Source organism: Cyprinodon tularosa, unplaced genomic scaffold (assembly GCF_016077235.1).
Source record: "Cyprinodon tularosa strain WSP-4 unplaced genomic scaffold, ASM1607723v1 ctg913, whole genome shotgun sequence".
NCBI classification, from domain to species: domain Eukaryota; kingdom Metazoa; phylum Chordata; class Actinopteri; order Cyprinodontiformes; family Cyprinodontidae; genus Cyprinodon; species Cyprinodon tularosa.
Genome location: NW_024039689.1, coordinates 162,249 through 187,569, shown reverse-complemented (window position 1 = coordinate 187,569; position 25,321 = coordinate 162,249). Strand labels below are relative to the sequence as shown.

The 25,321-nt window shown below is 45.3% G+C and overlaps 2 protein-coding genes across 4 annotated transcripts; one reads left to right on the top strand and one right to left on the bottom strand.

The window, feature by feature from the left end:
* Positions 1-1,369: 1,369 nt before the first annotated feature.
* Positions 1,370-10,332, bottom strand: cunh10orf88 (chromosome unknown C10orf88 homolog). Of its 2 annotated transcripts, XM_038274419.1 has the most exons (10): positions 10,116-10,332; positions 9,914-10,008; positions 6,884-7,089; positions 6,596-6,787; positions 5,658-5,727; positions 5,389-5,580; positions 5,183-5,311; positions 4,811-4,922; positions 4,517-4,706; positions 1,370-1,578 (listed from the first exon to the last, which is right to left on the bottom strand). In XM_038274419.1, exons 3-10 carry the CDS (start codon positions 7,027-7,029, stop codon positions 1,374-1,376), a joined length of 1,236 nt encoding a protein of 411 aa, XP_038130347.1. In that variant the 5' UTR covers positions 7,030-7,089; positions 9,914-10,008; positions 10,116-10,332; the 3' UTR covers positions 1,370-1,373. The 2 variants fall into 2 exon arrangements, with proteins under 2 accessions (XP_038130347.1, XP_038130346.1); XM_038274418.1 differs by lacking the exon at positions 10,116-10,332 and having other exon boundaries at positions 9,914-10,098.
* Positions 10,108-24,595, top strand: asb3 (ankyrin repeat and SOCS box containing 3). Of its 2 annotated transcripts, none has more exons than XM_038274415.1 (11): positions 10,108-10,367; positions 13,608-13,812; positions 18,213-18,383; positions 18,460-18,572; positions 18,642-18,774; positions 20,284-20,461; positions 20,619-20,837; positions 22,295-22,597; positions 22,683-22,816; positions 22,897-23,194; positions 24,445-24,595. In XM_038274415.1, exons 2-10 carry the CDS (start codon positions 13,611-13,613, stop codon positions 23,127-23,129), a joined length of 1,686 nt encoding a protein of 561 aa, XP_038130343.1. In that variant the 5' UTR covers positions 10,108-10,367; positions 13,608-13,610; the 3' UTR covers positions 23,130-23,194; positions 24,445-24,595. The 2 variants fall into 2 exon arrangements, with proteins under 2 accessions (XP_038130343.1, XP_038130345.1); XM_038274417.1 differs by having other exon boundaries at positions 13,605-13,812.
* Positions 24,596-25,321: the final 726 nt, after the last annotated feature.

Below are 25,321 nucleotides of genomic sequence, written 5' to 3'. Positions count from 1 at the left end.
AAGGAGGTCTAAAGGAGGTCTAACGGAGGCCTAAAGGAGGTCTAACGGAGGCCTAAAGGAGGTCTAAAGGAGGCCTAAAGGAGGTCTAACGGAGGCCTAAAGGAGGTCTAAAGGAGGTCTAAAGGAGGTCTAAAGGAGGCCTAAAGGAGGTCTAAAGGAGGCCTAAAGGAGGTCTAAAGGAGGTCTAAAGGAGGTCTAACGGAGGCCTAAAGGAGGTCTAAAGGAGGCCTAAAGGAGGTCTAAAGGAGGCCTAAAGGAGGTCTAAAGGAGGCCTAAAGGAGGTCTAAAGGAGGTCTAAAGGAGGTCTAAAGGAGGCCTAAAGGAGGTCTAAAGGAGGTCTAAAGGAGGCCTAAAGGAGGTCTAAAGGAGGTCTAAAGGAGGCCTAAAGGAGGTCTAAAGGAGGTCTAAAGGAGGCCTAAAGGAGGTCTAAAGGAGGTCTAAAGGAGGCCTAAAGGAGGTCTAAAGGAGGTCTAAAGGAGGCCTAAAGGAGGTCTAAAGGAGGCCTAAAGGAGGTCTAAAGGAGGCCTAAAGGAGGTCTAAAGGAGGTCTAAAGGAGGCCTAAAGGAGGTCTAAAGGAGGTCTAAAGGAGGCCTAAAGGAGGTCTAAAGGAGGCCTAAAGGAGGTCTAAAGGAGGCCTAAAGGAGGTCTAAAGGAGGTCTAAAGGAGGCCTAAAGGAGGTCTAAAGGAGGTCTAAAGGAGGTCTAAAGGAGGTCTAAAGGAGGCCTAAAGGAGGTCTAAAGGAGGCCTAAAGGAGGTCTAAAGGAGGCCTAAAGGAGGTCTAAAGGAGGTCTAAAGGAGGTCTAAAGGAGGCCTAAAGGAGGTCTAAAGGAGGTCTAAAGGAGGCCTAAAGGAGGTCTAAAGGAGGTCTAAAGGAGGCCTAAAGGAGGTCTAAAGGAGGTCTAAAGGAGGCCTAAAGGAGGTCTAAAGGAGGTCTAAAGGAGGCCTAAAGGAGGTCTAAAGGAGGCCTAAAGGAGGTCTAAAGGAGGCCTAAAGGAGGTCTAAAGGAGGTCTAAAGGAGGCCTAAAGGAGGCCAGCAGCTGCTGATTGGACGGCGCCTCTACTGGAGGGACGGCACCTCTGACACTAAAGGTGTAAATAGTTGAAAATGGACAACATCCAGATGATCAGAACAGCGACGCTCAGAGGTCTGAACAACTTTGAGTTAAGATGCTGATAATCTGGATTATATTAATCTGAATGTTAGAGAGCAGCACAGGAACTTTCTCTGTTAGGCTGTTTAACGGTTTGCTTTGAGCTCTTCCATCACTGATCCCGCCTCCCTCTGCTGGTTCATCAGTCAGAGCCTGGATGGACGCTGAGCTGCTGCTGTTAGTCTGCTGCTTCCATCCGGGTCACATCCGGAGCCTCCGGAGTCAGATGGTCCCGGCTCGGTGTGCTGGCGCCGCTGGGCCGCCGTGCTCCGATGGAGCGGGCGATCCGCCCCCAGCGCCGTGGTTCAGAGCCATCAGCAGAACCTTCTCCAGCTTCAGCTCCAGAGCGTCCAGCCGACGGTCCACGTGCTCCTTCAGCCTCCGCTCCATCTCCTCCAGACGGCGCTCCATGATCCAGTCACACTCACTGCGGAGAGACGGCACAGAGGACGCTGTCCTTTCAGAACCACCAACAGAACCGGTGATCAACAGGACCGAGGCAGTTCCCTTCCATCTACTTCAACATGTGGACCGCCCCGTTTCTGAGGCGGAACGATTAAACTACAAACAACTGGGAGAACACATCTGGGCTGGTTCTAGATTATATACATCTATCTAACGCCAACAGGCAGAACAACTTTCTATGAAAGAGAACAGATCATTTCAACCAGCAGGTTTAGTGTTTCAGAGGCTTTTCTAAACAGATCCGGCTCTGGAATCGTAACCTGAAGCCGGGAAAACTCTGAGCCACATTCTCATTGAACGGAGCTACAACTCAAACTGTACGATTAAACCTCAGGGTTTAAACGTTTACAGCTCACTATGCATGTCTTGCACTGTGCGGCCCAACGCTCTGATGCAACCTTAGGATTCCTGATGGGAGGTGGTTGTTAGACATCGCCCCTCGTTACCAGGGGATCACCATCAGGCTGAAAGTCGGACCGATCGAAAAATTCTCGCGCATCTGGAGAATCGGCCTGAAAAATCGGCCCGGCTTAAACCCATTCCTGACATCTCATGAAGTATTTAAAGGAGCGACCAAAGAAACTGATCCAACAACACTGATGGCTGAGGTGCGACCAGCTGAGACATCGAGCAAACATCTGGATTACTGGACCTTTATCCTGCATTTCTAAGCCTCTCATTACATCATTACAGGGATTTAATCCCTCTGGGATGGAGGAGGATTGATTAAAGGAAAAGTCGCTCATATTCAGAATTCAAACTTCTTAAAGTTCTTTAAATGTGAAATGATTCCATCCTGTTCAATAAATGATCAGTGTTTTTAATTCAGAGTAATTTTCATGTGAATGTGCTTTACTGGAGGCATCCATGTTTGTCAAAGAACACTACTGCCACCTACTGGTTAGTGACGTCACGGTGCGGTATCGGCTGTTGATCAAGTCCCAGTGCTGTATCTGGTGTTTGTCACAACGCGCTATTATCCAAGTCATCTTGAAAACATTCTTCTTCCAAATGTTGGCTACATATTACGGGTTTTTTCTCTGGCCAGAAGTTCGATGGCAAATCCTCCCTCTTCAAGTTGGCGATCCAACGACCAACCCGTCCGTGGAGGATCAGGAATCAGAAAGGTGGAATAACTCTTTTTTTTTTCACTTTTCCCCGATGTATTCCAGCATCCAGCTGCCATGCACGTGGGCATTGTCAGTTTCACTATAGCTCTGGTGAATTTCAATGGTGAAGTCCTCTGGAAATCTTCAACAATTGTTGTTGATTGCAGATGTGTCTAGTAGTTCCCATTGATTTAGCTTGGAAAGCGGGGAGAATGGCGCTAGGCTTACCGCACCGTGACGTCACTGAGAGGGAGGGGCTACTATGGCCATTTCTAAATTCACAAGAACACGAGTACGGACTCGTGTCCTCACCAAGTCTGTTCTTGACTAGAACCCAGTAGAGTCTGGACTCAGGGAGAACGCAGAATGAATGTGGGTCAACTGGAACAGCAGCGTACTGATGACATCACCACATTCAAAGCTCGTCTGGAGCTGCGTTTCACCTCCTGTTATTAATAGTCTCTAGATTATAATAAGTTAAGAATTTTTTCATTTACTGGTTGAATATTAAAGAACACGGTCAGAAAGCCCTGGCTGCCGTTGCCCTCGGCGACCGCTGGTTGCCACGGTCCTCTTAACTTCGGGTTTCAGTAAATGTTCCATACAGTGAAGCTTAAAGTATAATATTCTCGCCTCAAATGATCTTAAAGCGCACTTTTATTGAACAACAGGAACAGGAAAGAGAACTTTTAACTTAATCCTCTGAGCTCTGTGAGCGCTAACCTGGAAGCTGCTGCTGCAGTGCATGCTGGGACAGCTGTCAGTCTGGAGGACGGACAAGTCTGCTCTGATGCATGCTGGGTAAAGAGGGAGGTGCCAGAACAACATCCGGGGACTTTGTTCTGGTGAATTAGAACAGCACTAGGGCTGAGGATGATGGCGTTTCACGAGGACACACAAGTACACATAGTGAGAATCGGCCTATATTTTGGTAAAAATGGCCGCTCCCAGACTCATCATGACGGAAATTATTATTTTCATTTTTTAACTGATTAACACTAAATGAATGAAATCACAGTGAACGTATTAGTTTTAGGTAAAGATAATGATCCATTAATTTTCCTGCTGACTGAACTTTTCCTTTAATAGCTTCATTATTTCTCCATCAGACAGAAACGTTCAACCAGCTGAGAGTCTCAGTGGAGTCAAACTGTTTCACTCACCGACTTCCTGCAGCAAACTGGAAATCTCACCAGACAGTAAATAATCAACCAGCAGAAGCCTAAAGCTGTAAACAGTTTGTTATTCTTCGACGGGAAGACGTACCGTGGAGCTGCGTTTCTCTCCAAACATGGAGTCACACCCAGCTGACCTCTCAGCCCCCCCCCCCGCAGCTCGCCTCACAAAGGGAGCCATTCAAAGAGCTGCGGTCCTGCTGCTTCCATCAGACCCAGCAGGACAGCAGCTCTTCTTTCAGTCTGAGCATTTTAACATCGGCTCACTGATCGGCTCTGCTGACTGGAAACCAAACCAGTCCTTCTGGTTTGGTTCAGGGGATCAAACCTGCTCCAACCAGACCGCTGGCCCATGATGGCAGCCCATGATGGCAGCCATCTTGGAGCGCTACCAGCACTTCCTGCTTTATCTTACAGCGTTTAAGGTTTTCTCCCATGAAATCAGAAAATAAACTCAAGAAGCAGAAGAATTGACTCCATTTCAGATCCAACCGGTTTCAGTCGACATGTTTGACGTTAAAGTTAAAAACGCAGCAGCTTCAGCTCAGCGTTCAGCTTCCGCCGCATCGTTTTCTCACTGAACGCTACCGGATGTTTCACAGCAGACTCCGCCCACCTGTTCCGCTCCCTGTCCAGCGCCGCCTCAGCGTTGTCCAGGCGAAGCTGTGTGACCTGTCCACAGACGCTCTGCAGCAGGGGCAGAAGGTCGGGGTTCAGCGCCTGCCCTTGGCCCCGCCCTTTCAGGAAGTGGGACATCATCTCCTCCAGCTGGGCGGGGTTCACCGGCCCCCCGTTTTCACTGCTCACTATGGATGAAAGAAACATCGGTTCCAGGAGCTGCTGACACTGGTAGGAAGCAGGAAGGATGCTGAGGCCGGCGGCAGCGGGCTCAGCATCCGGAGACGCTTACTGGTCTGACTGCAGCTGGTGTCTGACAGGGACAGGTCTGGGGAGGTGGAGCCCTCTGACGTCCCTCCGTTCTGAGACGGAGTCCGGTCTGCAGACCTGCTGGGCTCTGGAGGCTGGAAACACGTCCATAGAAAAAAGATTTCATTCTTCAGCAAACTGAAAACGTCTTCCTGCCAAAATAAATGGATTTAATAGAATTCATCTCCAATATAATGAAGTTTGGCTGATTTATTATAAATAAAAATAAATGTAAAGAAACTAAATCTAGAGAAACTTTATTGTATTTGATGCACATAGATTTTCAACAGAACCAGTGAAGTAACATGAGACTGCTGCAGTGGTTCAGGCCCAGTGTGAGGGATGAATCCGTTACCGTGGCGTCGGCAGCGTGGGGGGGGCTCCTGGCAGCGGCTGCAGTCGTTCCAACTCCTCCGACCAACGCAGAGAGAGCTCCACCGCCCATCAGCAGCGGCAGGAAGGCGCCCAGAGAGCCGCTCTGATTCTGGAGGACGAGACAATCTTTGAAACCCAGTCAGAGACCAGAACCTCCTACTGGTTCTTTAGGGAAGCTCCTCCCACCTTCTGCTGGAACCGCACCATGTCCATGAGGTTCTGAGCTCCAGGAGACAAGCTGGTCCCCATCTCCTCCACCAGACTCTGCACCTGCTGCAGGTCGATCCCCGGACCGCCGGCCGCAGCGGGCGCCGCCTCCTGCAGACCCACCACCACCCGACAGACCAGAACGCTGCTTCTACCCGCCAAGGAGAGCAGCTGAGAGGAAACGGAACAGGAACCGATCAGAACCCAAATCCTCCTGAATGGAGCCTTTTTCAGGGTCCGTGTCTCACCTTCGCCTCACATCCTGCTGACGGATCCTGAAGCAGCAGCTGCTTCCTGTAGAACGGGCCTCTGTCCGGCCTGCGGGACACAGAAACCCTCAGCAGCCGACCAACAGGCAGGGGCGCCGTCAGACGCAGAACCATGCAGGCGGCTAGGCTACGTTCACGCTGCGGGCCTTATGTTTTGCGTTGCCGTTCACTACTCCAAATATCTGCGACGTGTATGCGATCTGCTGTGTGAACGTCACAAGCCAGCGTGCTCTGAAGCAAACATGGATGGTAGCGCTGGAGCGCATCTAGCGATCGTTACTAACATTAAAATCTCAATCTTTTCAGGATGGTTAAACATAAAAATTGGGTTAAAATCAGAATTAAAATCTGTTAAAGTCGCTAAATAATCAGAGTTGATTTCTGCTGTTACTGAATAAAAGATTGGTCTCCTCAGAGGAGCCGATGGTTCAGACTGCAGGAAGGACATCAGTCTGCTACAGGTTCCCACAGCATGATGCACCCTCCACCGTGCTCCAGTCTCAAAAACTAGAAATCTAAAAGTGCATTTTTCTTGAATTGAGAAGTGAGACACTTTGCGTATGGAAACAGAAAATTTACATTTAAAATAAGAAAAACTAATTGCATTGTCTTATTTAAAGTGCATATTATTTCATCATCTTACTTTAAATGTAAATATACTCCATTGGCAAATCTTCTTATTCAACTGCTCAAATTAGGGGTAAATAAACTAAATTTAAGACATTTTTACTTATTTCTAGATGGTTTTTGCAGTGCTGGTCCTGACTGGCCTGCAGCAGAATGCAACATTCTTCCCAACCTCTTACAGCTGAGCAGGTCAGAGGTCAGAGGTCAGGTTTAAGGGAACAACGTGTCATTGATCTCCTTCACTTTGAGTAAATGCATGAAAATATGATCCATTTTGTGGCTTCCTGTACCTGTCCCACTGAAGGCTCTGGACCTTCGTGCCCCGCACCGTCCCACAGTACTCCTCCTGCTGGTTGTAGACCTCCATGGTTCGAGCTTCACTGATCACCATCAGGCTGCTGATGGAGGCAGAGGAGCTGCAGCTGAGAGCGAGGATGCAGGGAGAGCCTTCCTCCTGCTGCTCCAGCAGCACTGCAGTGGCTCTGCAAGAGACAGAGCAGACGTCAGAACATGGGCCCTCTCTGCTCTGCTGGAAATAACAGATCCTGGTACGAACAACGTCCATTTAGAGAACTTACTCATCGGCATCTCTGTCAGACTGACTGAGGTCGTCTTCATCATCTTCTGTGTTGCTCAGATGAACAGGAAGAAGGACGTCCGCCAGCTGACCTCCCTGACTCTGACAGGCCCAGGCTGCTCCGCTTTTCACCCTGATGTCCACCATGGTGCTGCAGCTGGAGCAGCTGCCTTCAAGGCAGCGACACGAGTCGACTGAAGAAACAGGCTGGAGGTAAAAACAAACATCTCGCTGAAAGACTCAGCAGGCGGGCGGGGTGTTTCTCATTAAGCCACTTAGGCTTTCATCTTCTACGTAACAGCAATCAACCACGTAACCAAGACCCTGAGCCTCAGCAGGTTCCTTAATAACAATAAACAGGATTTATAAAAATTGGATGCTCCCAAATAAATAATCAAAATATAAAACTTAATAATCAGGGTTAATTTCAGCTAAAATCAGTAAATAATCAGGGTTAATATCAGCTAAAATCACTAAATAATCAGGGTTAATATCAGCTAAAATCACTAAATAATCAGGGTTAATTTCAGCTAAAATCACTTAATAATCAGGGTTAATTTAAACTAAAATCACTAAATAATCAGGGTTAATTTCAGCTAAAATCAGTAAAAAATCTGGGTTATTATCAGCTAAAATCAGTAAATAATCAGGGTTAATATCAGCTAAAATCAGTAAATAATCAGGGTTAATATCAGCTAAAATCACTAAATAATCAGGGTTAACATCAGTTACAATCACTAAATAATCAGGGTTAATATCAGCTAAAATCAGTAAATAATCAGGGTTAATATCAGCTAAAATCAGTAAATAATCAGGGTTAATATCAGCTAAAATCACTAAATAATCAGGGTTAATATCAGCTAAAATCAGTAAATAATCAGGGTTAATATCAGCTAAAATCACTAAATAATCAGGGTTAATATCAGCTAAAATCAGTAAATAATCAGGGTTTATTTAAGCTAAAATCAATAAATAATCAGGGTTAATATCAGCTAAAATCAGTAAATAATCAGGGTTAATATCAGCTAAAATCACTAAATAATCAGGGTTAATTTCAGCTAAAATCACTAAATAATCAGGGTTAATATCAACTAAAATCACTAAATAATCAGGGTTAATATCAGCTGAAATCACTAAATAATCAGGGTTAATATCAGCTAAAATCAGTAAATAATCAGGGTTTATTTAAGCTAAAATCACTAAATAATCAGGGTTAATATCAGCTAAAATCAGTAAATAATCAGGGTTAATATCAGCTAAAATCACTAAATAATCAGGGTTAATATCAGCTAAAATCAGTAAATAATCAGGGTTTATTTAAGCTAAAATCAATAAATAATCAGGGTTAATATCAGCTAAAATCAGTAAATAATCAGGGTTAATATCAGCTAAAATCACTAAATAATCAGGGTTAATTTCAGCTAAAATCACTAAATAATCAGGGTTAATATCAGCTAAAATCACTAAATAATCAGGGTTAATATCAGCTGAAATCACTAAATAATCAGGGTTAATTTAAGCTAAAATCACTAAATAATCAGGGTTAATTTCAGCTAAAATCACTAAATAATCAGGGTTAATATCAGCTACAATCACTTAATAATCAGGGTTAATTTAAGCTAAAATCACTTAATAATCAGGGTTTATTTAAGCTAAAATCACTAAATAATCAGGGTTAATATCAGCTAAAATCACTTAATAATCAGGGTTAATTTCAGCTAAAATCACTTAATAATCAGGGTTAATATCAGCTAAAATCACTTAATAATCAGGGTTAATTTCAGCTAAAATCACTTAATAATCAGGGTTAATTTCAGCTAAAATCAGTAAATAATCAGGGTTAATTTAAACTAAAATCAGTAAATAATCAGGGTTAATTTCAGCTAAAATCACTAAATAATCAGGGTTAATTTCAGCTAAAATCACTTAATAATCAGGGTTAACATCAGTTACAATCACTAAATAATCAGGGTTAATATCAGCTAAAATCACTAAATAATCAGGGTTAATATCAGCTAAAATCACTAAATAATCAGGGTTAATTTCAGCTAAAATCAGTAAATAATCAGGGTTAATATCAGCTAAAATCACTAAATAATCAGGGTTAATTTCAGCTAAAATCAGTAAATAATCAGGGTTAATATCAGCTAAAATCACTTAATAATCAGGGTTAATATCAGCTACAATCACTTAATAATCAGGGTTAATTTCAGCTAAAATCAGTAAATAATCAGGGTTAATTTCAGTTAAAATCACTAAATAATCAGGGTTAATATCAGTTAAAATCACTAAATAATCAGGGTTAATATCAGCTAAAATCACTTAATAATCAGGGTTAATTTAGGCTAAAATCACTAAATAATCAGGGTTAATATCAGTTAAAATCACTAAATAATCAGGGTTAATATCAGCTAAAATCACTTAATAATCAGGGTTAATATCAGCTAAAATCACTTAATAATCAGGGTTAATTTCAGCTAAAATCAGTAAATAATCAGGGTTAATTTCAGCTAAAATCAGTAAATAATCAGGGTTAATTTCAGCTAAAATCACTAAATAATCAGGGTTAATTTCAGTTAAAATCACTAAATAATCAGGGTTAATATCAGTTAAAATCACTAAATAATCAGGGTTAACATCAGTTACAATCACTAAATAATCAGGGTTAATTTCAGCTAAAATCACTAAATAATCAGGGTTAATTTCAGCTAAAATCACTAAATAATCAGGGTTAATTTCAGCTAAAATCACTAAATAATCAGGGTTAATCTCAGCTAAAATCACTAAATAATCAGGGTTAAAATCACTAAATAATCAGGGTTAATATCAGTTAAAATCACTAAATAATCAGGGTTAATGTCAGCTAAAATCACTAAATAATCAGGGTTAATTTCAGCTAAAATCACTAAATAATCAGGGTTAATATCAGCTAAAATCACTAAATAATCAGGGTTAATATCAGCTAAAATCACTAGTTAATCAGGGTAAATATAAGCTAACAGCTAAGCTTCCTGCTAACAGTCCCATTTACCGTAAATCGGTCTCGGTTTTTCCCGCCGTTCGGCGCTTCTCACTCCGACATCTTTCCTACGTCACTGTGCACGTTTCAGACAAATTCACTTTAAACTGAAGCAAGGATAAAAAATAAGATTGAGTAAAATAATCTGGTTGTTTCTGACAGCCTTCGTCGGTGACGTAGCACTATGCGACGCTGCAGCCTAGCAGAGCCTTACAGATAACAGAGTTCCGACAATTCTATTGGCGACAGAAGAGCAATGGCGGCGCCCAGAGCTTCGATAGTTTAATAAAAGTTAGCGGTTCATGCTAGCATAGTCACAGACTTTAGTAAACCGGGCTGAACTACAGGAAAATAGAAACAGATCTTAAATATCACATCTGCTCTCTCCGGTCTCCATGGCTCTGCAACATATTTTGACGTTGCTGTGACGCAATCAAACAGCGACTGGCTCTATGGCGTTATTTTGGTAAGAAAAATGAGTTTTCATTTGATTAGATGTTATTTCTTTATTCAGGAAGAATGTTTGTTATTTGGAGGCGGCTTCCTGTTACAGTCGGTTTGTTTACTTTATTGAATCTTTATTTCAGTTTTAGATTGAATGCTGTAATTCTTTCCTTTAAAAGAAAATGTGTGTTTTTCTGTCCTGTAACGATTATAGAGACAGAGCTTCTAGAACATCCTGTTTTATGTGTTTAGCGGGTTTTAAACGCAGAGTAAACTAAAGCTGCCATAAGAAGCCTCCTCAGGAAACAACCTGTATCCCACTATACAGGTGCTGGTCATAAAATTAGAATATCATGAAAAAGTAGATTGATTTCAGTAATTCCATTTAAAAAGTGAAACTTGTATATTATATTCATACATTACATACAAACTCATATATTTCAGATGTTTATTTTGTTTAATTTTGATGATTACAAATGACAACAAATGAAAATCTCAAATTCATCATATCAGAAAATTAGAATATTACTGAAGACCAATAAAAACAAAGGATTTATAGAAATGTTGGCCAACTGAAAAGTATGAACATGAAAAGTATGAGCATGTACAGCACTCAGTATTTAGTTGGGCCTCCTTTGGCCTGTATTACTGCAGCAATGCGGCGTGGCATGGAGTCGATCAGTCTGTGGCACTGCTCAGGTGTTATGATAGCCCAGGTTGCTCTAATAGTGGCTTTTAGCTCTTCTGAATTGTTGGGTCTGGTGTATTGCATCTTCTTCTTCACAATACCCCATAGATTTTCTATGGGGTTAAGGTCAGGAGAGTTTGCTGGCCAATTAAGAACAGGGATACCATGGTCCTTCAACCAGGTACTGGTAGCTTTGGCACTGTGTGCAGGTGCCAAGTCCTGTTGGAAAATGAAATCTGCATCTCCAAAAAGTTGGTCAGCTGCAGGAAGCATGAAGTGCTCTAAAACTTCCTGGTATGTGGCTGCGTTGACCCTGGACCTCAGAAAACACAATGGACCAACACCAGCAGATGACATGGCACCCCAAACCATCACTGACTGTGGAAACTTTACACTGGACTTCAAGCAACGTGGATGAAGTGCCTCTCTTCTTTTCCTCCAGACTCTGGGACCTTGATTTCCAAAGGAAATGCAAAATTTACTTTCATCAGAGAACATGACTTTGGACCACTCACCAGCAGTCCAGTCCTGTTTCTCTTTAGCCCAGGCAAGACGCTTCTGACGCTGTCTGTGGTTCAAGAGTGGCTTGACACAAGGAATGCGACAGCAGAAACCCATGTCTTTCATACGTCTGTGTGTGGTGGTTCTTGAAGCACTCACTCCAGCTGCAGTCCACTCTTTGTGAATCTCCCCCACATTTTTGAATGGGTTTTGTTTCACAATCCTCTCCAGGGTGCGGTTATCTCTCTTGCTTGTACACTTTTTTCGACCACATCTTTTCCTTCCCTTCGCCTCTCTATTAATGTGCTTGGACACTGAGCTCTGTGAACAGCCAGCCTCTTTAGCGATGACCTTTTGTGTCTTGCCCTCCTTGTGCAAGGTGTCGATGGTCGTCTTTTGGACAACTGTCAAGTCAGCAGTCTTCCCCATGATTGTGTAGCCTATAGAACTAGACTGAAAGACCATTTAAAGGCTTTTGCAGGTGGTTTGAGTTAATTAGCTGATTAGAGTGTGGCACCAGGGGCCATCAATTTTGAACCTTTTCACAATATTCTAATTTTCTGATATGATGAATTTGAGATTTTCATTTGTTGTCATTTGTAATCATCAAAATTAAACAAAATAAACATCTGAAATATATGAGTTTGTATGTAATGTATGAATATAATATACAAGTTTCACTTTTTAAATGGAATTACTGAAATCAATCTACTTTTTCATGATATTCTAATTTTATGACCAGCACCTGTAGATGCCAGCATCTGGCGAGGCTCTAACTTCTTCTCACAGCCATCCTTCAGATGCTTTCTAATCTCAATAAGGTTTTTTTTTTTTTTTTTTTTTTCGGGCGGAATAAAGGTTCCAAAACTAAAAAACCAAACAAAATTAGTATCTAATTGCTTATATCCTGATATCTATGAGCAAAACATGTGTCCATCTAATCTGAGAGGCTTGTCAATGAGGGCATTAATCAGAGCTGCAACTGAAGCCCATGGTAACTCTAGGGTGGCTGCAGAGAACTAAAGCTCAGGTGGGAAATTATTTAGTTATTTTGTTCACTTCATATCAAAAGGCCAGCAGACAAGCTTGTGCGAGTTAAAATCAATCCACTGGACTTTGTTTCCAAGTTTGAAGGCGTCTGGCTTCCCATCCAGGAAGACTTTTCATTTCCAAATGTCTGGATCAGCGCTGAGTTCCAGGGTTTCATAGAGGAGCCCAACTAAAGTCTTGTAATGGCTTAAAAAACATGAACATTGAAACTGGAAAACCAGCTCCAGCCCTTAATAATGGGAGTAGTTGAGGTCTTTATAGGCCTGAAATACCCGATACTGGTCCATTCCTCTGAAAAGGCAGTCGTTAAACGTCATCGTTGGCCTGGCTGACCTGTGGAGGGAGATATTTTGTTCCCCTGCATAGCGATGTGTTTGAGATGGTTTTGGGAAGGAATCAACTGTATCACTGCATTGTAGGTTTTTATACAGCTGACACAGTTGATCCTGACATCTTGAAAAAGTTTCCTGGATGGGAAGATAACTTTTTGGAATGACTCTGACCAGGATGTCTGAGAATCTCCTCCAGCATATGTGCCGTTCAGCGCAGCAGACATGGAGCCAGCAGCTCTGGACAGAGAAGCTTTAGGTCCACATGCAGAAGGTTCAATTTAAAGGAACCCAAACTCCTTCTCTGGTATCAGAGTTTATGTCCATCAGTCATTTGTCTGTCCATTTCCATAGAGACGGGTGCCTTATCCGACAGTGGTGGTCCACCCTGGACAGGCCTCCCAGTGGTGAAGACCTGTCTGTCCCTGACTGACAGGTCTTCACCTCCCAGTGGAATCAACTCTTGCATAAAATAATGTTTCAGAGCTTCCATTGTGACGTAAATCTAAAGGTGAAAGAAGAAGTGAACTTGAGCAATAAAAAGAAAAAAGGGTGGTAATAAGCCTGAGTCTGGTTGCAGCGCTCTAAAGGTTCCTGGACAGAGCGCAAGCATCCTTTGGTTCTGTTCAGAAACCAACTAAACTGAGACAGGATGGGAACGTTCACGTCCTAACATCTGCTGTGTTTTAAGCAGGGGATGGATTTCACAGAATGCTATGAAGACACGGTGTCCAGCGCGGCTGCTGCAGCCCGCTCAGGCTGCAGGAGGCAGCTGAGGAGGCTGATCGACAGAGGCTGCAGTGTGGACAGCCGGGATAACCGTGGCTGGAACCCCCTGCATGAGGCGGCGGCCGCTGGCAGCAAAGAGTGTGTGCAGGAAATACTGTCTGCAGTGAGCGGTAAGAAAAGGACCAGGAAATGTTGATCAGATGCCACTGAATGTCCCGTTGACCAAACACTTCATGAAATGGACACTTATAAGCTTTAATAGCACCGGAAGACACAGTTAAAATCCAACAACAGATCATCAATAGATTAAAACAATGATTGAATGAGAGGGCGTTCAGGATTAGCTGGGGTTTAAATTTAGACGGGTGAGACAGACTGAGGCGGTGAGGAGAATCAAAGGGAGAGAGGAGGAGGAACCAGCTGGTTACCACCCGATCCCTCTGACCACCCGATCCCTCTGACCACCTGATCCCTCTGACCACCCGATCCCTCTGACCACCTGATCCCTCTGACCTACCGATCCCTTGGACCACCTGATCCCTCTGACCACCCGATCCCTCTGACCACCTGATCCCTCTGACCACCCGATCCCTCTGACCACCTGATCCCTCTGACCACCCGATCCCTCTGACCACCAGATCCCTCTGACCACCTGATCCCACTGGACCACCCGATCCCTCTGACAACCTGATCCCTCTGACCACCTGATCCCTCTGACCACCCGATCCCTCTGACCACCCGATCCCTCTGGACCACCCGATCCCTCTGACCAACCGATCCCTCTGACCACCCGATCCCTCTGACCACCTGATCCCTCTGACCACCCGATCCCTCTGACCACCTGATCCCTCTGACCACCCGATCCCTCTGACCACCAGATCCCTCTGACCACCTGATCCCACTGGACCACCCGATCCCTCTGACAACCTGATCCCTCTGACCACCTGATCCCTCTGACCACCCGATCCCTCTGACCACCCGATCCCTCTGGACCACCCGATCCCTCTGACCAACCGATCCCTCTGACCACCCGATCCCTCTGACCTACCGATCCCTCTGTCCACCCGATCCCTCTGACCTACCGATCTCTCTGGACCACCCGATCCCTCTGGACCACCCGATCCCTCTGACCACCCGATCCCTCTGACCTACCGATCCCTCTGACCTACCGATCCCTCTGACCTACCGATCCCTCTGACCACCCGATCCCTCTGGACCATCCAATCCCTCTGACCTACCCGATCTCTCTGACCTACCCGATCCTTCTGACCTACCGATCCCTCTGACCTACCCGATCTCTCTGACCTACCGATCCCTCTGACCTACCGATCCCTCTGACCACCCGATCCCTCTGGACCATCCGATCCCTCTGACCTACCGATCCCTTTGACCACCTGATCCCTCCGATCACCTGATCCCTCTGACCACCTGATCCCTCTGACCACCTGATCCCTCCGACCACCTGATCCCTCTGACCACCTGATCCCTCTGACCACCTGATCCCTCCGACCACCTGATCCCTCCGACCACCTGATCCCTCCGACCACCTGATCCCTCTGACCACCTGATCCCTGTGGACCATCTGATCCCTCTGACCTACCCGATCTCTCTGACCTACCGATCCCTCTGAACAACCGATCCCTCTGACCACCCGATCCCTCTGACCACCCGATCCCTCTGGACCATCCGATCTCTCTGACCTACCGATCCCTTTGACCTACCGATCCCTGCGACCACCTGATCCCTCTGACCACCTGATCCCTCTGACCACCTGATCCCTCTGGACCACCTGATCCCACTGGACCACCCGATCCCTCCGACCACCTGATCCCTCTGGACCATCCGATCCCTCTGACCTACCCGATCTCTCTGACCTACCGATCCCTCTGACCACCTGATCCCTCTGGACCACCTGATCCCACTGGACCACCCGATCCCTCCGACCACCTGAGCCCTCTGGACCATCCGATCCCTCTGACCTACCCGATCTCTCTGACCTACCGATCCCTCTGACCTACCGATCCCTCTGACCACCCGATCCCTCTGGACCATCCGATCCCTCTGACCTACCCGATCTCTCTGACCTACCGATCCCTCTGACCACCTGATCCCTCTGGACCACCTGATCCCACTGGACCACCCGATCCCTCCGACCACCTGAGCCCTCTGGACCATCCGATCCCTCTGACCTACCCGATCTCTCTGACCTACCGATCCCTCTGACCTACCGATCCCTCTGACCTACCCGATCCCTCTGACCTACCGATCCCTTTGACCACCTGATCCCTCCGACCACCTGATCCCTATGGACCACCTGATCCCTCTGACCACCTGATCCCTCTGACCAACCGATCCCTCTGGACCACCCGATCCCTCTGGACCACCCGATCCCTCTGACCTACCGATCTCTCTGGACCACCCGATCCCTCTGGACCACCTGATCCCTCTGGACCACCCGATCCCTCTGACCACCCGATCCCTCTGACCACCCGATCCCTCTGACCACCCGATCCCTCTGGACCACCCGATCCCTCTGGACCATCCGATCCCTCTGGACCATCCGATCCCTCTGACCTACCCGATCTCTCTGACCTACCGATCCCTCTGACCTACCGATCCCTCTGACCTACCCGATCCCTCTGGACCACCCGATCCCTCTAGACCATCCGATCCCTCTGACCTACCCGATCTCTCTGACCTACCGATCCCTCTGACCTACCGATCCCTCTGACCCACCCGATCCCTCTGACCTACCGATCTCTCTGGACCACCCGATCCCTCTGGACCACCCGATCCCTCTGGACCACCCGATCCCTCTGACCTACCGATCTCTCTGGACCACCTGATCCCTCTGGACCACCCGATCCCTCTGACCACCCGATCCCTCTGACCACCCGATCCCTCTGACCACCCGATCCCTCTGGACCACCCGATCCCTCTGGACCATCCGATCCCTCTGGACCATCCGATCCCTCTGACCTACCCGATCTCTCTGACCTACCGATCCCTCTGACCTACCGATCCCTCTGACCTACCCGATCCCTCTGGACCACCCGATCCCTCTAGACCACCTGATCCCACTGGACCACCCGATCCCTCTGGACCACCAGATCCCTCTGACCACCTGATCTGGACCAGAGGTCATGTGCTCAGAGGGAAAAATGCAAACAGCTGAATTCTGAATGTCTGGAAGCTTATGGAGCCTAGTCAGCTTGGCATGGTTATGGGTATGGGAGGGGTTAATAGTGACACCCAGACTGTTGACCTGTGGTGAACTGAGATCATGGAGCCGTCGACTGCACTGCAAAAATGATCTAGAAAGAATTAAAAATTTCTTTAAATAAGTGCATTTAGCCTCAATTTAAGGAAATAAGATTATCTGCCAATGGAATGAGTATTTTTACTCTTAAAATAAGATAATTGTGTTTCCTGGATGGGGCCGCCTTTTACAGTTGCCTTTTGTATCTATGCTTCTTTTTCTATGTCTGCTTCTGTCTCCTTGAACCCCAGTGGGCCTCAGCAGATGGCCGCTCACACTGAGCCTGGTTCTGCTGGAGGTTTCTTCCTGTTCAAAGGGAGTTTTTCCTCTCCACTGTCGCTACAAGCATGCTTAGTGTGAGGGATTGCTGAAGAGTCAATGAGTCGATGCAATCAGCTGGTTTTCAGGTGAAATGAGTTTTAATTTCATGTTAGCCTGTGGTGGACACATCAGTAAGGGACATCGTCCAACGGCTGCCTGCCTGTAATGCCAGACCTGTCCAAACTATTCATGTTTATTCCTCCAGTGTAAATCCTGCTGTTTAGAAAAACTTTGATAGAAGTTACAGGATCAACTTCATCTTTTTAATCCAGTAAAAGTGTAAAAGTACCTTTTTTAATTGTCAATTTTACTTAAAGTATAAAAGAAATGCAGGAAAAACTGTTAATGCCAGAAGCTTTACTGCTCTACTCTATTAAAGGAACATTTTTCTACCATTCTGGATGATAACTTCCTTAGACTTAATTTTCTTAGTTTTATAACCAATGGGAACAGCGTCACATTTAACTTTGCATCATCTGGAAAAACTATTTATTTTGGTTTGTGGCAAGCAACAGGTTGGGGCAGCACCGAGTCCAACCACAGAGAAATTAATTGTCTGGATGAAACTAATTATTTTGATGGATTTTATTTAAACACCAACAGACCAGAATGAAAATGAGCTAAAATGAAACAAAACTAATGAGATTATTTTTAAAATGTAAGGAGAAGGATAAAGTTTTTTAAAGAATAAATCCTCCAGTAAAGTCTAGAGAGCCAGGATTTCTACTGAAGGTAAGGAAGTATTTATAGGTTGTTAGTTGGAACCTGTGTGTGATGCTGGGAGGGACTGGATGCAGCGTCTCTCGCCATGTTTCCCTAAAAGCTTCATTTAAGTGTTTAATCTGATGGGAGCTGATTGCTTTCATCTTCTGGAAAGTCTCGTTTCTTTCTGAAGCAGCGCAGCTTTAGTCTTTGCTGCTCGGCCAGTGGTCATTCTGTGGACGCTCACCTCTACGCTCTGCTCCGTCTCCTCCGCCGCTCGGCGTGCAGCCAGATCCTCCAGGTGTCGTCGGGATTATGTCAACTCTCTGACTCATGAGGGCGAGTCGCCGTGTTTCCTGGCGGCGCGGCGAGGACATGTGGCGGTGGTCCGACTCCTCCTGAAAGCGAACGCAGACGTCAACCAGATGACCAATGACCTCTCCTGTCCTCTATATGCAGGTGACCTTAGGCTCCGCCTCCCAGCCACCCCAGCATCGGCCTGTCTCTCTGCTTTAAACCGTGTCTCTCTCCGCAGCTGTGGACGGCGGGCACACAGAGGTGGTGAAGCTGCTGGTCAGGAAGGGAGCAGAGGTGGACGGGATTCACACAGCTTCCTGCTGGACCTGCCTGCATCAGGCTGCCTATAAGGTGATCCACAGGCGGAGCTTTGGCTGCTCGCTCTGGGGCTTTGAGTCAAACGTGTCCTTCCTCTTTCAGGGACACGGCGACATCCTGCGTTTTCTGGTTACCGTCTGCAACCTGGAGGCACATGACGACCACCGGATCACGCCGCTGTTTGTGTCCGCTCAGTACGGTCAGAGGGAGTGCCTGCAGCTGCTCGTTGATGCTGGTGAGCCGCTTTACTCGCTGATGTCAGCGGTGCGTCCGGCTGAGGATGTGTGTTTTCAGCTAAACGACCTCATGGAGGCAACAGCTGAGAGATTTGCTTCTTCTGGGCGTCTGAACGGTTTCTCTTTGTCTAATTTTTATCTGAATCGGTTCAAAACAAACCAAAAAAGGAAGGAGAAATCCACTAATAGTTTTTGATGGACAGGAACACTCAGCACCTTGGACAGCGCCCCGTAGCGCAGACGTTTTTACTGAGCACTTTGGGCAGCTGCAGCTTTAAAGGAAAAGTCGCTCATATTCAGAATCCAAACTTCTGAAAGTTCTTTAAATCTGAAATGATTCCATCCTGTTCAATAAATGATCCGTGTTTTTAATTCAGAGTAATTTTCATGTGAATGTGCTTTACTGGAGGCATCCATGTTTGTCAAAGAACACTACTGCCACCTACTGGTTAGTGACGTCACGGTGCGGTATCGGCTGTTGATCAAGTCCCAGTGCTGTATCTGGTGTTTGTCACAACGCGCTATTATCCGCTTACCGCACCGTGACGTCACTGCCGGAAGATGGCAGGAGGGAGGGGCTACTAGATTTGGACAAAAATGGCCGCTCCAGGAGTCGGTGATCGTAACGAAAATTATAATTATAATTTTTTACTGATTAACGCTAAATTAATTAAATCAATTAATTAAATTATACCTAAACTAATACCAATGTATTAGTTTAGGTATAAATAATGATCCATTGATTCTTCCTGCTGACTGAACTTTTCCTTTAATCATCAACAATGTTTCATAAAATAAGGTTATTTGGTTTTATTCTGAGCAGATCAATCAGATCTACTGATCCACTGAGTTTTTCTTCCCTTAGAAATAAATAGTTAGATATGAGCAAATTGAAAATAAAGTTGTTGTTTTTTTTTTTATTTAATTATAAAATAATAAAATAAGAGTTTTTTTTTATAATTCTGGTGGCTTAGTGATTAGAGCATTATGCTTGGGGCCCGGAGGAACCCCTACACCCCCCCAGCCTCCACTCTGGGTCCCTGAGCAAGACCCCTAACCCCACACTGCTCCCTGGGTGCTGCACTATGGCAGCCCTCTGCTCCCCAAGAGGAGGGGTTAAAGGCAGAGATACATTTCTCCAATGTGAGATGAATAAAGGAGTTATATTTATTTTATATATTTTAACTCGTCACTATGATGTTATTTTTATACATTTTACTAAGGTCCACATTTATGTGAATATTTTTCTATGATCTGTTTCCTGCTGAAAACATCAGAATTTCCCCATTATGGGACAATAAAGAGATTTTCTATTCTGTTCTGTTCTATTCTATTCTATTCTATTTTGTTCCGTTCGGTTCTATTCTATATTTGCATTTAAAAAAATCCAGGAAAAATTGACTTCGTTATGTTTCAGGTTTTGCAGTGAATTTATTTGAGCATAAAGTTCTTTAAGGAACTTTTCTGTGAACCAGAGCGTAATGATCAGTAGAGTATTTTGTGTCCAGGGGCCAATGTGAACGCTCAGGCGGCTGATCTGGCGACGCCGCTGCTCATCGCCTCCCAAGAAGGCCACCAGGACTGCGTGGATCTCCTGCTGGAGCGCGGAGCCGATCCCAACATGGCCTGCAGCGACGACTGGCCTCAGCTTCCCATTCATGCTGCTGCTCAGTTTGGACGTATCAGGTACGGCGATCTGCTCAGGTTGATGGAGGATCCGTCCTGCATCACAGCCGTTCAAAGCTCCAATCGCAGCGCCTCATTAATCTACTGTTTAAACCCTAAAACATGTTTTTCTGGCTGCAGCTTCATCTCCTAACCTTTGTGAAATCTGTGAACCCAGTATTCTGCGCAGGCTGATTGAGGTGACGGACCGGAGGTGTGATGGCGGCGAAGGCATGGTCAGTCCGCTGTATGTGGCCATCAGCAGCGAGCAGAGCAGCAGCGCCGAGCTGCTGCTGAAGGAAGGTTACAGCGCCGACGCTCAGGACTGTCGGCTCGCTCTGGGTTTCCCCTCGCCGCTCTCCCTGGCCTTTTATCGAACCGCCACCCAACCCTGCAGGCGTGTCTGCGCTCCTTATTCTGCACATCACAGGAATATTTAAACACTTTATTCCTGTTCTTCTTCTTTTTACTGCATAACGGATGATCTGACCCTCTGCTAGATGATTGGTTAACATTGAATTTAAACATTTTAAAGATGGAACGTTCGCCATTTTTTTTTTAGTTTAGCTCAGTTGTGGTTAAAAGTTGTTCTTTAAATTTTTCTTACTTGTGATTAAAGAAGAAATAAAGTTTAACAAAGTAAAGAAAAGCTTAAAAATGGGGAATTAAGGTTGTGATTTTTTATCCAGTCGACAGTGAAAGCTAAAGTTGAGCCGATGTCTTGTTCTATGACATCATCATATTAAGTCATGCTTAAAATTAGGGCGAATTAATTTGAAATGTTCGCTCCAGGAAATGATCCTCCTCAGGCAGCATCTCCAGGTTTAAAGGAGAGAGACTGTCTGGTACAAATATGGAAGCCCTTTTTAAGTTTTCCTAGTCGCCTCCTAATGAAGCATAAACTTTACAAACTCATGTTTCTCCATAACGCAGAGAATCACTTTAGGAGAAAACCGTTTAAAGCACAACATTCAGTCCAGGATGCAGGCTGCTGGTCTCCATAGCAACCTCTAAGGTGGTCAGGCCCTATAGCTGCACGCCCATCTCCCATCTGAGGCTTGGCATTGTTAGGTTCCACTGACCTGGAACCTAACAATTCAATTCTATTCAGTTTATTTCTATAGCTCCAATTCACATCATGTCGTCTCAGGTCACTTTATAGAAACAATTCAACCAGATCATCCAGTCAGATTGATTCAAAGTTTTCTATCTAAGGAAAACCAGCTGATTGCATCGACTCATTGACTCTTCAGCAATCCCTCACACTAAGCATGCTTGTAGCGACAGTGGAGAGGAAAAACTCCCTTTGAACAGGAAGAAACCTCCAGCAGAACCAGGCTCAGTGTGAGCGGCCATCTGCTGAGGCCCACTGGGGTTCAAGGAGACAGAAGCAGACATAGAAAAAGAAGCATAGATACAAAAGGCAACTGGCAACCAGCTCCACAGGCGGCCCCGTCCAGGAAACACACAGCCAGGCAGACGAGCTCCGAGCCAGCTCCCATGTCAGAGGATGAAGAGAGCACATCCAGTTAGTCACAGTCAGAGAAACAGGACTACACTGGAAAACAGGCCAAGCTCCAGCATCTAGAAACAAAGGTGTTGATGGCAGCAGCACAGCTGATATTTCTCTCCAGGATGGAGTCACAGCCAAACAGGAACAGACCAGATGAAGCTACTATGAGAAAAAGCAGAGAGAGCAGAACGTTAGAGATTGAACTAACAGATTCTGCAGAGTGGGAGAATAGAGATAGAATGATGAAACAGATCTCCCTATGTCCTCCAGCAGTGACCCTGACCTGGACCCTAATGCTGACAGGTCACACATGACTGTAATCTGACTGTTTCTGTTTGCAGGGATTCTGTAAAGCTGCTGCTTGCTGCTGGAGCTGCGTTAAAAGCAGAGGAGTGGACTTATGCTCTTGCAACGGACAGAACGGATCTGCTGGAACTGATTCTGGACTACAGGTGGATCCGCGGACCAGAGGCTTTTCACAAAGACATTCCAGCAGGACGCCACGGTGGGAAGACGGTGCTGCAGCTGCAGGAACTGAGAGAGCTGGTCTGTGTAGCGCTGAGCCAAGTGAACTTTGCCTCCTGTTGGCTTCCTGTGCTTCTGAACAAAGGACTGGATCCATATCTGCTGCTGCACCCCCACATGTAACCCCCCCAGCCTTGCTCCTTCACAGGCCCTTTTGTTACAGCAGAGATGAAGCCAGATGTTTTTGTCTCTTGTTTCATGCAGGCTGGAGAAAGCAGACAGTGACGTGCTGAACTTCCTGCTCCAGTTCGTAAACTGGTCGACTCTTCCTCCTCCTCTGAAGATCATTTTGGAGCAGAGGGAGGCAGAGGGAACTTGGGAACCTCTCACTCATTTTGGTACCCAGTGAAAATGCCTACTTCAGTTCTGATGCTGTTTCCTGAACACTCAGCTGACGGATCTTTTCTCCACGTTTCAGCTTCGGTTCCGTCTCTTTTCCACCTCTGCCGGCTGAAGGTCCGAGATGCGCTGGGCGCGGATCAGCTGATGACGACGGATGCAGTCCAGCAGCTGCCTGTTCCGTCTCCACTCCATGTTTTCCTTCAATTCAGGGACATCCAAAAGCCTTCCTACACCCGCCCCCCTCCGTCACCCGTTATAAACCGCGTAGAGAGACACCGCAGCGCTCACCAGCACAGACATGTTTTATAAACACATTTCACTCCCTCTCATCTCCGTTTATATATCTATCAGAGACATTTCTGCCCTTCTATAGATACACTATATTGCCAAAAGTATTTGCTCACCCATCCAAATTATTGGAATCAGGTGTTCCAATCACTTCCATGGCCACAGGTGTATAAATTCAAGCACCTAGGCATGCAGACTGTTTTTACAAACATTTGTGAAAGAATGGGTCGCTCTCAGGAGCTCAGTGAATTCCAGCGTGGAACTGTGATAGGATGCCACCTGTGCAACAAATCCAGTCGTGAAATTTCCTCGCTCCTAAATATTCCACAGTCAACTGTCAGCTGTATTATAAGAAAATGGAAGTGTTTGGGAACGACAGCAACTCAGCCACGAAGTGGTAGGCCACGTAAACTGACGGAGCGGGGTCAGCGGATGCTGACGCGCATAGTGCGAAGAGGTCGCCAACTTTCTGCAGAGTCAATCACTACAGACCTCCAAACTTCATGTGGCCTTCAGATTAGCTCAAGAACAGTGCGCAGAGAGCTTCATGGAATGGGTTTCCATGGTCGAGCAGCTGCATCCAAGCCATACATCACCAAGTGCAATGCAAAGCGTCGGATGCGGTGGTGTAAAGCACGCCGCCACTGGACTCTAGAGCAGTGGAGACGCGTTCTCTGGAGTGACGAATCGCGCTTCTCCATCTGGCAATCTGATGGACGGGTCTGGGTTTGGCGGTTGCCAGGAGAACGGTACTTGTCTGACTGCATTGTACCAAGTGTAAAGTTTGGTGGAGGGGGGATTATGGTGTGGGGTTGTTTTTCAGGAGCTGGGCTTGGCCCCTTAGTTCCAGTGAAAGGAACTCTGAATGCTTCAGCATCCCAAGACATTTTGGACAATTCCATGCTCCCAACTTTGTGGGAACAGTTTGGAGCTGGCCCCTTCCTCTTCCAACATGACTGTGCACCAGTGCACAAAGCAAGGTCCATAAAGACATGGATGACAGAGTCTGGTGTGGATGAACTTGACTGGCCTGCACAGAGTCCTGACCTCAACCCGATAGAACACCTTTGGGATGAATTAGAGCGGAGACTGAGAGCCAGGCCTTCTCGTCCAACATCAGTGTGCGACCTCACAAATGCGCTTCTGGAAGAATGGTCAAAAATTCCCATAAACACACTCCTAAACCTTGTGGACAGCCTTCCCAGAAGAGTTGAAGCTGTTCTAGCTGCAAAGGGTGGACCGACGTCATATTGAACCCTATGGATTAGGAACGGGATGTCACTTAAGCTCATATGTGAGTCAAGGCAGGTGAGCAAATACTTTTGGCAATATAGTGTATTTCTATCTTAGAATATCAGTCCTGAGAGGAGTTCATCATCAAACCGAATTATAGAAACACTCTATAATGTCCTCATGTTGTTCCTGAATATTAATTCTGGCTATTTGAAATGTAGTTAAGAAAATAAATAAAAAAATATTTTCAGTAATATCTTTGTGTTCTTTGGGGTATTATTTTTCCCCCTCTATATCCTTCAGATATTCTGTTCTTGTAAAAAAATAAATAAAATAAAATAGGAACTAGGAACTGTTATTATTTATTATATTCTTAGACCATAACTATTCCAAGAATAAATCCTTAGAATAGTTATTTAGTAAAAAATTTAGAATAAAGCACTTTCAGCTTCCAGGGCACGCTGGTAATGAAACTAAATAAGTTAATTTTGTCTTGAATTAAGGAAGTAAATGAGACACTTTGCTAATGGAACAAGATCATTATCATTTGAAATAAGACAAAAAAATACATCGTCTTATCTCAAATGCATATTAACTTAAGAGTAAAAAAAAACAACTAATTCAGTTGGCAAATCATTTTATTTACTTGCTCAAGTTAAGGGTAAATATTACGGAAGAGGATTAGGGCCACTGAAAAAAAAAAATGTTAATTGATTTTTATTTTTTATTTTATTTCAGTATAGTATGGGGAAAAAAGTCAGAATTCTGACTTTAATCTCAGAATTCTGACTTTTTTATTGTCAGAATTCAGTCAGAATTCTGATAAAAAAAAGTCAGAATTCTGACATTTTTCCCCATGTTAAACTGAAATAAAATTAAAAAATCAGTTAACTTTTTTTTCTTCTTCAGTGGCCCTAATCCTCTTCCGTAAAATATACTTAATTTAAGAAATGGCGATTTATTTCTAGATCGTTTTTGCA